At 37.2% G+C, this 15,394-nt stretch overlaps 1 protein-coding gene across 1 annotated transcript; it reads right to left on the bottom strand.

Annotated features, from left to right (window-relative positions):
• Positions 1-8,972: 8,972 nt before the first annotated feature.
• Positions 8,973-14,944, bottom strand: LOC135750522 (Schwann cell myelin protein-like). Its single transcript, XM_073815133.1, has 6 exons — positions 14,686-14,944; positions 11,945-12,004; positions 10,735-11,097; positions 10,214-10,552; positions 9,760-10,097; positions 8,973-9,293 (listed from the first exon to the last, which is right to left on the bottom strand). Exons 1-6 carry the CDS (start codon positions 14,942-14,944, stop codon positions 8,973-8,975), a joined length of 1,680 nt encoding a protein of 559 aa, XP_073671234.1.
• Between the last annotated feature and the right edge of the window lie 450 nt (positions 14,945-15,394).

Below are 15,394 nucleotides of genomic sequence, written 5' to 3' on the forward strand. Positions count from 1 at the left end.
GCTTACTTATAAGTGCTATGTTTTTACTTATTAGGTTTTAAGGAGAATGCAACAGGTTCCAGTGCCTCTTACCTGCGTGATTCATCATCCAGGTTTTGCACAAATTGTCTAAATCCCTACACACAGAACATTTATTGTACCGACTATAAGCCTTTGAGGTGCAGGACTAGAGTAAGTTTTATTACATTTTTAAACCAATAACACTTAAGTATCATTATAGTAACAAAGTACCATAAAGAACAAAATATGTAACTTTAAAGAAAATATAGTAGTCAGTCAAAAGTTTTTATTTATTTATTACAAATATATATTTAAATGTTAAACAATATACAAATAAACATCCTATAGTAACGATATTGTGCTCTTCTTTCAAAAATTGTTCAATTCATTTCTTACAGCTATCTATTCAGATAAATGGCATTTCAAAGCTTTGTCAGCTGATGCTATCTAAGACGACACTATAAGGTTATCATCCTGTCGTGTGTTGTTCTCCAGATATGCTTGGAGCTTCCTGATCAGATCGGTCACAATTTTGGCTTTCGACGACCCCTGCACTGAAGATGGCATGCAATCACGTCCTCCTTTGAAGGTCTTTCAAACTGTGATGCCAGGTCCATTGGAATCAGGGTTTCCTTCAGCTTATCTTCAAATACCTCATCAAACACAAGCCTGATCACATCATCCACATAACTGTACAAATATTGCGGTCAATAAATCTTTTGTTTTGATCATTTATTTCCCTGCTTCATACATTAAGTTTTTAATTATGAATGTATTTGAAATAAAACATTACTGCTTACGGTATGTCACTTGTGTGTTTTGGGAACATAGCCTTGTACTTTCCCTCTCCTGCTTTTGTTATGGCTTGGTGACATTGTAATGGATGGCTGCAAGCAGGGCCGGATTAACAAATTCTGGGCCCCTGGGCACAAAGGAATCATGGGCCCCTCCCACCCCTCTTCCTATCAACTCAACCTCAGCTAGTTATATATTTAAAACTTTGTCGGTCACAAAATGCAATTGATTGTTCAGTAGGCTACAGCAGCCAATGAAAATGAACAACACACCATCTATAAATGTAATTAAAGGGATAGTTCACCCAAAAATAAAAATTCTGTCATCATTTACTCACCCTTATGTTGTTACAAACCTGTATAAATTACTTTGTTCTGATGAACACAACATAAGATATTGTGAGAAATGTTAGTAACCAAACAGTTTGTGGATCCCATTTACTTCCATAGTATTCTTTTTTCATACTATGGAAGTGAACAGGGTCCACTAATGAACTATTTATTTGCTCAGTCGTATGTCCACTAAAAACAATTAATAAATATTTAAGAACACTTACAATCTTTTAACTTGTATCTCATTTTAAAAAAATTCACTTGACATGATATTCTCCTGATTTTGTGCAACATGTTTTGTGTGTATATGTGTGCGTATATATATTTATGTGTTTATACACACACAATTCTAAATGGATCAAGAAAAATACTAATATTGGATCGAGATCCAGATCGGTATCGGTCGATCCTCAGAATACAGGTATCGAAATCGTATCGGTAATAGAAAAAGTGGATCGGCCCAGCCCTAGTCTATATAGTATTGTCTACAATCCCAAATACTGTATTGACGCCCCAGTACCAAAAGATGGCCCAGTACCAGTGGGCACCCCAATCCCAGAGAGCATCCATTTGAAAGCAGGTGATGGCAATTTACTACTAATCAAGGAACCGGCTTTACTGACGAGATGCGCATGATATCGCATGCGATTTATCGTGCATCACTAGATTTCACATTAGTGGCAACACAGCTTAGAGTATAAACATTTACATTTCTCTGAATCTGAGTTAATAGTTACAAATACAGAGCTTATGTCTGTCGTTGCTCAACCACAAAGACCTAAAAGTACAGACAGATGATTTCATAACTAATGCAGTATTACACTGTGAAATTATTTACTGTTAAAATTTTACACTACCATATAATTAACTATATAAAAAATAACAGGATGGAGACTACCTGATTCTTCACCTATGGCCTCAGCTTCAAATGCAAGAAGTTAGAAATGCTATAAGACCATGTATTTTGCATTATGAATACATCAAAGATGTTGATCTGCGTAAGTTTGTGACATAAAGAATATGTATATATATTTCCATCTATCTTTCTATAAAATTATTTCAATTGTTTTTACATTTAGGTCCAGCAAGTCTGAGTTGGTGGATATTCTGTCAGAGACTGTGTGAACAACGTTATGAACAGGTCTGTATTTCCCTTGAATTGTGTAATCCTGCATAATATTTCAGGAATATATATTGATTACCACCATAATTAACCCAGCTATTTATATAACTTCAATTTAGGATCTGTTGCACATCACTTGTTCAGAACTATTAAAGTTTGTGGTGGCTCAAACAGTCAGCCATACTGAAAACAAGAAATCAAAACATAATCTCAGTGTAAGCCATTACTTGTCACCAAAACCTATGGATGAGGATATAGTTTAGACCATTTAGGTTATTTGTCGTAGGTGAAGTAATCTTACATTTCTTTCACAGAATGATGTCTAATTGTCTTAGGCAAAGTTCAATATGAGGGGTGGTGCGGCCTATAGCGTTCAGACACACCAACAACTTGCATTTGTTCAGGGTAATTTAACTTTCCATGATTTGTACTGTTAAAGTCACAACAGCTACACAAAGCTGAATAAACATCTTAAACATGAGTGTTACAACCATATATAACAAGAATGGAAAAATCCTTTCATTTAAAGCAAGTCTAATCATACCACCGCATTCTGCTCATTCAAAACACATCAGTTGACTTTGTTGTTACTTATTGCTACTTTTTGAAACTTTATCTTCCTCATCACTATGAGACCTCATTCTCATTTTCTTCAACTGGCAGCAGTGCTACATGTGCTTTATACCTTTTAAAAGTAAAAAAAGTATTGATGCATCTCCTGCATTAAACTGATATAGTATGTGAATTACTGTTCTTACAAATGCATAAAAATCATGCAAAATGCATATACATTTTGTTAATTTGAAATTTTTTCTTTATCTGTTACTTTCTATTTATCTATCAAACGGTTTCATAGTGTTTTCAACTACATTATTGTTTGTTACAATAATTCAAATTATCACAAACATTGTTTAGATTAATTACTTAATTGTTTGGATATAAACACTGATATCTTCAACAGTGGTCAAAATCAGAGTTGATCAACTTTTGCAATTAAAATGTTTAATCAAATAAAGATTCTATGAATTGCATTGTTACACTAGTAGATGGTGACATGTTGCATTTGTCATTTGACTTTAGCGGCATCTAGTGGTAAGATTGCGAATTGCAGCCAACAGCTCAGTCCACAGCTCACCCCTCAATTTCGAAATGCAGTCTATGGGATTGGTTGCTAGGGTGTCCAAAATGTTGCTAAGGTGTGGCTTGATACCTTCATTATGACCCTGAGAGACTGATTGGATGTTGGAGTAAAATGAGCCACACACTCTTCTCTGTGACACTGTGATGCAGAAATGTTCAATGAAAAGGCCCTGTACATAATATATATCACAGTAGTTTATATTGTGTACAATTGATAAAAAAACATTAGAAAATAGTGTAAACAATAGTTCGTTGTTATCTTTAAATGTGAACCTGATAACTGTGTTGTAGATGTGTACTGTATTGTGTAGCTGTAGCACTGTGCAATTGCATTGCGAAATGTGGTTTTGTATTTGAGAAGCTTGTGTTGAGAGTTACAAAAAAAGTCTATGAGTTTTGCAAATAGTCTAACCAATGTTGGGCAAGTTACTGAAAATTAGTAATTAGTTACCGTTACTAGTTACTTCTTTTAAAAGTAACTGAATTACTCTACAAGTTACTGTATATCCAAAGTAATTAGTTACTAAGAAAATTAACTTTTAAGTTACTTTTATGTCTGCTTTTTAAATGTAAATATGAACAGTACTGAACAGTCAAACAATAAAATGATATGGATGGGCACATACTGTAGGAGCCTATTTTGCTTTAGATTCAACCTTTGAATATTTTTGTTAGAAATTATCTAATAAAGCTTACTTTATTTATGTATATCATTTAGACCATTTAGACAAATATTCTGCATGTTTACAAAAATATATAATGTTAAAATTGTGTAGTGTCTCTTTAAAAATTTGGAGACTATTGTGTCAACATGTCATATTTTCTAAAATAAATTATCATTTTTCTGATTCCATATTTATTTGAATAAGTTAGAAACGTCTCCGCTGTGTCCTGCTGACAGGCGCGTGCAGCAGGTGACGCAAATTATGGGTCCTCCGAAGGTTAGACCGTCTCATTTCAGTACTCTTCGCGAACTTCTGAGCGCCTTGAAAGGCCGAATGCTCACCTTTATCGCATGCTTAGTAGGGCGCAGCCCTTGAATTGGAACACAGCTTGTGAAGCTTGCGGCAGGGACTGCGCTCTTTGGTCGTATATTATTTCTATATTTTTTATGTTTGATTAAAATGATAAACAAGATTAAAGGAAGATATTTAATCAGAAAATGGAGTAGACTACGTGGATTGTTTTGTCGGACGGACACAGAGCGAGTGGATTGTTTTTTCGGATACGGAGAGACTGAAACTAAAACTAAAAGCGAGCTCACACATACTATGCAGTTTTAACCAGGGGGGCAGGGTTTCGTATTTTATTGAAGCTTCCCCGGGCGCCGCCATTGCTTAGCGAACCCCCACCTGCTGTAAGCATCCCATTAACTCCCATTTATTTTGGGGTCACTTTGACAGTGAATAACTTTACATCTAAGGCGTTTAAAGACTCCATTTGTCCATTAATTATTACTAAATCTACACGAAAATGTATAAAAGGCTCCATTACCAGGTATCTTACGTTATGGCCCAGTAGAAGCAGTTTTTGTAAAAATATGCTAACGATTGCGTCATAACCTGCGACTCTCTGTCGCACAGTAGAGAAATGCAAGTTGATGTCATATTGGGATTGCTTGGCGAAGATAATTTACAAACATGAGAACGGATGGATTATGACTTTCGCACAATTTTTAAACAAAGGTATGTTGTCCCGACTTGAAACTAGAGATGGAGGGTGCCGTCCTAATTTCTAAAGGCAGAGCGTTCCATAAGCGAGGACCGGCCACAGAAAAAGCACGCTCTCCTCTAGGCTTGAGTCGTACACGAGGGATCGATAACATAGCCTGGTCAGATGAGCGAAGATTTCTGAGAAGAGAGTAGAGATGTAGAAGTTCAGATAGATATAGGGGAGCAGTATTATAAAGAGACTTATAAACAAAGAGTAGAATTTAAAATAGAAAGAAATCTGGCATTTTGAACTAGCTGGAGGCGCTTGATCTGAAATTGAGATATACCGCAAATTAAAGAGTTGCAGTAATCTAAGCGCGATGTTACAAATAATAATAATAATAATTCCTTACATTTATATAGCGCTTTTCTCAGTACTCAAAGCGCTTTACATATGAACGGGGGAATCTCCTCAACCACCACCAATGCATGAACAGCCATTTCTAGAGTCTTAGGAGAGAGAAAGTGTTTAATTTTGGAGAGAAGCCGTAATTGGTAAAAGCTAGAGCCAATTACTGAAGAGATATTTTTGTCAAATTTTAAGCATTGATCTATAAAGATGCCAAGATTCTGCACTCGTGAAGATCTAAATACCGATAAACTCTCTAGATTAATGCTTGAAGACTGAGGGTTCTCATTTGGGTTGAACACTATAACCTCAGTCTTTCCTTCATTTAAGAATAGAAAGTTTTGTGCCAGCCACAATTTGACCTCTTTCAAGCATTGTAGAAGAGATGAAATTGCAGTCGGATTATTTTTCCTGATTGGTAAATAGATTTGTGTGTCGTCCACATAGAAATGGAAGGATACACCATGTTTCCTGAGAATTGATAACATATATAACGAGAATAGAGAAGGAGCTAGATTAGAGCCTTGTGGAAGGCCACAGGATAGCAAGGCAGGGGAGGATGTAAAGTTACCCAGTTTCACTACTTTCTATCGGTTAGGTATGACCGAAACCAGCTCAAAACATTTTCTTTTAGACCTATACCCAGCTCTCAAGCCTTGATAATAACAGAGAGTGGTCTATAGTATCAAATGCAGCTGATAAATCAAGAAGAATGAGAATCACAGAGTCTCCAGAGTCAGTAGAAAGATAAATATCATTTAAAACTCGCAGAAGGGCAGTCTCAGTACTGTGAGCAGATTTAAAGCCTGATTGAAAAATCTCATAAATACAATTGTTTGATTTAAGTTGATTTAACACAAATTTCTTCAAAATTTTAGACATGAAAGGCAGGACAGAGATAGGTCGAAAGTTTTTTTTTGAATTGAGGGGTCTAGTGACGGCTTCTTGAGTAAAGGGGTAACAGTGGCAATTTTAAGATTGGCAGGAACTGAGCCAGTTTGCAGGCACTTATTTATCAAAGACAGCAGGCCTGGACCAAGTGAGTGAAAAATCTGATTTAAAAATTTAGGATGAATAATGTCACTAGGACAATAGGAGGGTTTCAGCTTGTCAATCACTTCCTTCAGATGCTGGTGGTTGATGGGCTCAAAAGCTTTAAGAGATTCAGATTCCATTGACAAGATTTGTGAAGAGATAGGAATTTTAATGGGGGGAGCACTTAATCTTAGTTTGGTGATTTTGTCACTAGAAAATCTCGAGAAGCCTTCACAAACAGCAGTAGAGGTAGCAGGCACAGATTTAACAGCAGGATTAGTCACAGATTTAATAATAGAAAATAAAACTTTCATTTTAGAGTTAGGTTTCTTTCAATTAAATCAGAGAAATATGAGGCTTTCACAGATTTGGCTATATTCTGAAAATTTGAAGAAAAACATGCAACCTGTCCTTTTTCCATTTGCGTTTTGCCTTTCTGCAGATTTGTCTTTGGAGGCGAGTCTCATCATTTTGCCAAACTTCAGTTTTTGTTTTTTTCTGGCGAGGTTTAAGGGGAGCAGTTTCATTTACAGTCTCAAGCCAGGCAGAATTTAAAAGGCTAAGATGCTGGTCAGCATCCAAGTCAGGTAACGACTGTTCCATGAGCAACTCCGAGAAGCAGTTGGCAAAATACAAGTTAAAATTTGTGCTAAACTGTGGAGAATAAAAATGAGACACACTTTCAGGCGCATTTGAAAAGTGAGAGATGGCTGGAAGAGACAGGGAAAATATTATAGGCCTCATTGCATCAGAGCATCAGAGAGCACAATATCAGTCACATCAAGTCCATATGATAAAATCAGATCGAGCGTATGACCTTGGATATGGGTAGGGTCACAGATCCACTGGGATAGATTAAATGTTTTAAGCAAGTTTAAAAAGTCATGTGATAGGGGTATAGATGGGAAGCAAACATGCACGTTAAAATCGCCCATCAATAAAAAGCGATCATAACTCATAGCAATATTTCCTATTAGTTCAGTGAGATGCTGTATAAAGTCCGTGTCTGATTGTGGAGGACAGTAGATCACCCCTAGACACACTGGATCATTCCAGTCTAAATGAAGAATCTGAGCTTCAAAACTGGTAAATGTCATAGTTGGAGTTAGACGAGAGCGATCATATAAAGAGCTTTTAAGAATGGTAGCTATGCCTCCTCCGCGTCCACTTGGACAGGGCGTGTTAAAAAATGTACAGTCCACGGGGACCAGGTCAGAAAATGGCATTAAATCACCAACCTTTATCCAGGATTCTGTGACCAACATCATATCCAAGTTGTGGGAGGAGACGTCGTCATTTAGTAGAAAAGTCTTATTCACCAGCAAACGGGCATTTAAAAATGACATCTTCGGTGAAGAGAGGGTAACAGATGAGGGGGACGCTCTTTCCAACTCGCGCAGATTGTTGTGTGTAACTCCTCGACCCCGAGAGCCAAGACCACTTCGGTGGATAATGGCAGAGCGCTCACGGTCGTGATCAGGGCCCAGATGCGAGGGTGAAACAAAGTGAAGGCACCTGTGTGACATCCCCAGCGGGCTCCAGTGCGCATAGCCGCCATACATCGGTTCGTAGAAAGGATTCACATGAAAGTTCGCCCGTAGATGAGCTTTTAGCTTCACGATGTATACTCCGCAGATGCCCCATTTCCTACTGCGCTTTTTCTGGGCGATGTTAGGAGGCCACTGGCAAAAACATTCAGGTAAGGTCGGTTTGATGGATTCATAAGTATAGTTAAAAAGGCAGTCCAGCTCAGAAGTGTTTTGGTTGGTCAAAGATTTAGCAACAGAATTGCGAATATCCAATGTTTGGCGGTCACATGTTAAAAGCGAGTAACAGTTTAAGAACAGTGCAGACAACCAAACACACACATGAGAGTGACAGACGGTGTGCCCAACACACAGGCGCCATCTCATTTATTCAGAATGTTGATGTTGGAGTCATGCAAAGTTTATTATGGTAAAACAAGTTTACATTTTCAAATAATTGTTTATTTAAAAATATCTTTTATCAAACTAAAACATTGAAAATCTTCATGAAAGATGCCTAGATAGTGCCATTAGATCAATACATACAACACGTGACTAAAACAATAATATGTAGATGCTAAAGATAAACACAAATAATTATTATGTTTTATAAAACCAAAGTGATGTATACAGCATGTGTGGGTCATTACCTATTTTTTGCCACTTTCTTATGTGCATTTAAATTCTAGTAAATAGGAAGTGTGATTCTTTCCAAAGCAAGTTAATAAGCTTCATTGACAGCATTTAAAAGACAATAGAGAAGAACTTTCTACACAAATCAGTATTATTTATATGTGTGTTTTTAACTATAACAGTCAAAATGCTGCTCACACATAAACTTTTGCTACTGCATGAACTGCATGAACTCTAAATATGACCGCCAAAACATACACGGCCTGCTTAAGCGTAGCTTTTATGGGCGATGTGAAACAAGCATTAGTCTTAAGTCCTTTATGGGTTTCAACGCTTAACTTGTGCATATAATTGAGAATCTGAGTCTGACGCCATCTCTTGATCAGATTTCTTAGGCTTTACTTCTTCTTTAAGCTCTTCTGCATTAACAATCACCTGTGCATCTGTAGAACTCTCTGATGCTCCTGCAGGATAGAGACGGACGGCAGCGTATTCAGCAGTAAATGAGGAAGCATCCATGATCTCTTCTGACTCTGTGTGGGTGTTTGTGAAGTGAATGGAGGAATAATGAAGGGATTCTGGGTCATTGTCAGCTTCAGCAGGTGATAGCTCAGCTCTATTGGCATAAACTGATTCTCCCTCATGCTCCTGTCAAACATGGATTGGCAGAGTTAGATTAATAGTCGGAAGCTCTAATGTATCTGTACATATGTTATTGTTTTAGTTGATTAAACTAAAGTTGTTTTTGGTGCCTGCATGTTGAAACTCACTTTATTTGTCAAAATGCTATCTGTAGTGACTTCTCGTCTCTTTTGGGAAGGTTTTCTATTTTGTCTTCTAAAAAAAATGTGTTCTTGTTAAATTATTTTACTTACATACTAACTTCAGACAATACTAACAAAGAGGCATCATATAGCTCTTGCATTTATATTATACATGGGTCTCAATTAGGTATTTGGGCACTTTAAAAAAGTTACACTGTAATATTACATAAAATATCAAAGTATCTGCAAACAAAAAATGCTAAAATGATAAGAACCTTGACATTTAAGTTTCTTTTGTGATTCTGTTTGACCTACCGTTTTTGTGTAATAACACACAAGATCATCATCACTAAAGCACCAGCAGCTCCAATCACAGAAAAAATTATGAAATTTGAAAATATCTTGTGAGAAGTTGAATCCAGTTGAATCTGTTGACTGGCATTGCCGTGAGTGTTGATGGTGACACACTGCAGAGTGTCTGTGTGTGTAAGTGACTGATTGAGAGAAATGAAGCTCCTCAAGTCTGTGCTGCTCAATCGCTCCTCACTGATGAATGTGTTTTTAAAGTTACTGACAGGACGTCCAGATAGAAACCAATCCACTTTAGGAGAGGGATTCCCATGAGCCTCACACAAACACACAGTTACATCAGTTCTGTTACAGCTGAAGAGAGAGATTTTGGGTGCATCTGAAAGTGAAGGAGAAATTGAAGCTCATGTGTTTTGCAGGAGAATTGATGCCTCTGAAATATAAAGTATTTAAACTCTGTAAGATCAATGAAACATGATAAAATGATGCTCTTACACTGAACACGTAATGTGATGTTGCTCTGTGCTGTTGTGATCCTCTGTTGTAGCTGGTAGGTTATAGTGCAGATGAAAGTGACTCCATGTTGAAGGTGAGTAGCAGTGAAGTTCAGATCAGAGATGATCTCAGTTTGTTTCTGTTGATCCAGCTGTAGTCTGCTGCTCTCATTGAGGTGGAGTCTGTCAGTGAAGCTCCATGTGAGAGTTGGTGGAGAAGAGGAGCAGAGAGTCTTAGCAGAGCAGCGCAGACACATAGAGCTCCCCTCTAACACCTCCTCATGAACCTCAACCTCCATCTGATCCTTAAATATCTGCACTGTGGGATTGGGGGGAGAGTCTAAAATGTACAAAGATGTATTTCATATATAGGGGAAGGTCACGAAAACCAAAGATAAACCCCACCTTGTTATTTCACCATCTAAGAATTCTGCATTGTTTGCCTACATATGCAAAAACAGATTTTTTTCTGACCTAGTTTACTTTTTGTTATTAGCAATAATTTTCAGTCATGTCACTCACCGATCACATTTATTGAAACAGATTTTTGTGTATAGGTCCATTTCAGTCCACCATTACCCTCAATCCTGAAGAAAAATTTGCCTTTGTGATTTGAAGTAACATTATAAAAGATGGTAGTACAGTTTTTGCTTTTTAATTTTCCAGTTATGTTCCCTTTAAAAAAGAGATTGGAGTCGCTGGAGTTAAACACAATATTGTTGTTGTTTTGATGTTCATCTTTAAACCACATTCCTGCAGCACTGTCAGTGAGATCATTGTCATATTTGTTATTAATATCAAATCGGCAGTTTATGGTCACACAGGATCCACTCAGAGCTTCAATCTTCTCTGGCAGAGTGATGGGCCATTCTTCACACCAAACACCTACAATACAAACATGATGAGAAGTACAAATTAACATATTGTATACACTCTAAAAAATGCTGGGTTAAATTACAGTCCAGCTGATGGACTCATCTCTTTTTGACACAATGCTGGGTAAAAAATAACCCAGCAATTTTTTAGAGTATAGTGTAAAGCAGGGTTGGGCATTCCTGGTCCTGGAGGACCACTGTCCTGCAAAGTTTAGCTCCAACCCTAATCAAACACACCTGACTGTCATTTTTAAAATTATACTGAAGAATTTGATTGGGATTTTTAGGTGTATTTGATTAGGGTTGGAGCTAAAATTTGCAGGACAGTGGCCATCCAGGACCAGGAATGCCCACCCATAGTGTAAAGCATTCAGACAGACCAACCTAACCTGCATGTATTTTGTATTATTTAAAGGAGTAGACTTACCATAGTATTTTTTTCCCACTATAAAAAGTCAATGGACCCCATCTTTAAAGTGGACTACTCCTTTAAGTATTTCTTCATGTATGTTACAAACATAATACAGTATATATTTAAAATTATTAATTTTATTTAATTTATTTATTGAACATTCAATTGCAGTTAAATCTACCTCATATAAAATATCATAGTGCATTTTAATTTAAACTGCTGTAATAAATATTTTTGTAATATTGTTTATTTTGAATGATATCCAAGTTTAATAGTTACAATATATTTTCATGTAAACACACCAAACATAGGCTACATTTAGCACTTGAATTTAAATCTACTCTCAGTCATCTCCATGTTTTCAGGATTGGCACAGCACAATAAACATGTCACACTTTTGTTAGTAAAAAACATTTATGCTAAAGAAAACTTAAGAATAACAAACCTTGTAACAAAGAAATTAAAAGAATAAGTTTATCCATCTTCATTAAAATAATATCAGTCCCTTTGGAGAAACACACACCTGTAAATATATTAACTGATGAAAATCACATATTAAATGTAATTCATCACTTTGAATTTTTACTGAACAAATGTAATACACATGTCATAACAACGTTGCAAGCATCCAGCAGGTCAACAAGTTAAAGTTAAACAGTGCAAAACCGTCTTACCAGAAATGAGAAAATTGGTGTAACCAGTGTAATATTTTTTTGCTGAAAGCAGATTGTTAAAATGTCTCATTCATGGATCCTGTAGATTCTGTACTGAAGCAACTGCTGATGATTTGAAACCAAGTGAAACTGTGCTGTGTGATGTTACTGCTACTAATATCAGATCAGTACTAATCCAGTACTTCCTGTATCATCTTAAACACACATTCTGTTCAAAAGTAAATGTTAAGCTAAGGCATTAACTATCTACAGTATTAAGAACACTTTAATGGGCCATGAAACTGCATAAGAAGCAATTCAAAGTTTTGTATTGCAATTTATGATTGTAATTATTAATAATAATAGAGTTGACCTCTTGTGTACAGTATAATAATGGTCTGTCTTACCCAAAGACTCCACAAAAGACATCACAGTGTAACTGGAATATAAAACATATATAAATATTATGAGAAATAATGGTCTAATTCAATAAAAAGTTTTTAAAAAGTTGTATTGTTATTGCACATGGTTTAGGTGTTTTTGAGAGTGGTTTAAGATCTATAGATGTGGTCCAAGTGGTTTGCTTATATCTATGCTATATTGCATAAAGTGAATGTGTGTCATCATAATGGTAAGATAATCAGCTTTTTCTATTGTTTATATTACTCAAAATAAATGGTACTTAATAGAACAAAAAGCTTACAATTGTAGAGGAACCATTTTAGCGCTATATAGCACATGATGTCACCTCAGTCCTCCGATCTAGTGGCCTAGCCTTGGGTCTTTCCTCCCTCCATTCCGTCAGATCATGTCCCTCCACCAGGCTCCGTCCCACCCTCTCCTCTTGGACTTGCCTTGGGAGGGGGCGTACTGTTAAAGTTTTGTTGTCATTTGTCAGTTTTCATTGTGTTTTAATCATTGTGTTTATTATGTTCATTATTATTGTCATTATTGTTTAACTATTTTGCAATTTCCTCTTCCTGTGTTTTGCAGATACAGTACATCTTTTTCAAGGGTGCCACACTGGTTTGTGCTTAAACCAAAAAATGCCACACTTCTTTAGTTTTTCACAACTTTTTAGGGAAGTTAATTTTCTTCACAGAGACTACCCTCCAAAAAAACAGCCTCAAAAGTTGTTTGTGCAAGCAGCTTATGACCTACAGTTAAATTTCAAGAATTATAGGGGCTGGACACACCAAAACTTTGAAACGCGGCTGAAAACGCCTTGAGGACGCCGAATGTCAGCTGTTTTTCAGCTGAGTGCCAGCTTTCTTCAGCTGAGCGCTTTGGTAGCTGTGATATTTCAGCTGCGAGCCGGTTGGTTGCTGTGGTAATGTCCCGCCCCTCCTCCACTGTGATTGGGCGGCCGTGTGAGAACTGACACTGACGAGTGATGCTTTTCTCCCAAAGTTGAATCTCTATCAACCTCTCGACGCTCAGCGCCGAGCGCGGAAAAACCGCCGAGCGCCGGTTTTCAGAGCGGACAAAACCCGCTAGCTGCTGGCTTATTTGAAAAACGCAGAGCTTCCATTGGAAACAATTGAAAACATGCGCCGGCCGCGGGCGTAAAAGTTTTGGTGTACACAACCCCTTAGTGCCCTCTTTAGCTGCCAGCAGCTTATTATGATGTTACCTTTCAAGGTTGTTTGCCTTATCTGTCAGATTATAGCAACACCTGCAGAATCATATGGTGCTGTCAAATGGTGCTATAGTCAACACTTAAGGTTCTACATAGCACCAGACAAGGCTGATATACAGTGATGTATAGTAATGAAGTAATAATACTTAGTTACAATACTAAATATTTTTTGTGGTATCTGCACTGTACTTTTACTTCTACTCATCAATGGTGGGTAAAGAGTTAATTAACCTTATGCCTGTCTGTTCAGATATGTAACCAACAACATTAGCCAATCGTTGCTGTGCTTCATTAAATTGGAAATATTATTTGTTACAGTGGCAGGTTATGATTATTCAGAATTATGCACATCTTTAAACATGTCATACTATTTTTACATGTCTTTAATTAATTACGTACACTCTAAAAACAAACGGTGCTATATAGCACCAAAAGTGGTTCTTTGCTCGTAATCATAGAAGAACCGTTTTACGTGCCATATAGCACCGGTGAGTGTAGAACCTGTGAAGCACCTGTGTAGAACCACATAGTGCTATGTAGAACCATATGTGGTGCTATAGTGGTGCTATATGGCCCCCATATGGTTCTTCACTGGTGCTTCACCAGTGCTACATGGCACTAAAAACGGTTCTTCTATGATTACGAGCAAAGAACCAAACAAATTTTATCTGTTATTTTAAGACTTTTACTCATAAAAGTAAAACAATAACCCAAGTATTGCTTTTACCTATAGCTGTAACACAGGCTGTCTAATGTTCAAAACAAAACATAATGTGGAAAAAACCTTCAGGCATGGCGAATCCAGTCCTGACACTGGCCTGCTATGATGTCATTTCAGGCATCATCCATGGCCTGGAGAAGAGTGACTTGTTCATGAGGGTGCCAATCATGAACCTTCCATCTTCCAATCGATCGGGTTAAGGAAGGGGGAGTATGGGGTTAAATACAGGGTGGTAAATTGTGCATGGGCCTGAAACCATGCTTGCACCACATGAGCATGATGGAAACTGACATTGTCCCACACAATGACCTTCAGCTCTACAGTACAAACCTGGTCGAGCTCATCAAGAAAGGTGACAAGGAGAGCTGCATTATATGGTTCAATATAAGGTCTGGGTCCCACCACACCATCTTCTGATATAGCCGCACACATGGTAATGTTGGCCCCACGTTGTCCAGGTATTTGGATGGTTGCCCGCTGGACAATGAAATTTCAACCTCTCCTTCTTGTCTTGGCCAGATTAAAACCTGCCTAATCCAAATACTGTATATGAATTTGTGATGGTCATCATCAGCATCCAGGTCAATCACCCTCTAAAAACACATTTTGGAAAGAGGGACAACTGTACAATGTTGTTTTTGGGAATGTTTTTACAACAGCCATCTTGAACTTATATAACTTATACTTGAACATCTATACAGTCAGTACTGTCAATACTGTAAATGGTCTGAAAAGGTGGTACAGTATATGGGAAATATACACAGTGTCTGATGAAGCATTATGATAAAATATTAGGCTGTGTATCACGTATTATAATGGAGAGAAATACAACAAGTTAAAAGTGGTGCATGCATACCACACTGAACACCTGAATGTTGACTT

The sequence above is a fragment of the Paramisgurnus dabryanus genome, chromosome 1 (assembly GCF_030506205.2).
Source record: "Paramisgurnus dabryanus chromosome 1, PD_genome_1.1, whole genome shotgun sequence".
In the NCBI taxonomy this organism is placed as follows: domain Eukaryota; kingdom Metazoa; phylum Chordata; class Actinopteri; order Cypriniformes; family Cobitidae; genus Paramisgurnus; species Paramisgurnus dabryanus.

What these genes read in the sequence shown, in the direction of transcription:
- LOC135750522 (XM_073815133.1), bottom strand. Translation starts at nt 14,944, where the DNA reads ATGTGTGCGGCTATATCAGAAGATGGTGTGGTGGGACCCAGACCTTAT. An exon ending in GATCGATTGGAAGATGGAAG is followed by an intron (nt 12,005 to 14,685) that starts GTTCATGATTGG and finishes GTTTCTCCAAAG; the next exon opens with GGACTGATATTATTTTAATG. An exon ending in TTGGAGCTGCTGGTGCTTTA is followed by an intron (nt 9,294 to 9,759) that starts GTGATGATGATC and finishes CATGTTTGACAG; the next exon opens with GAGCATGAGGGAGAATCAGT.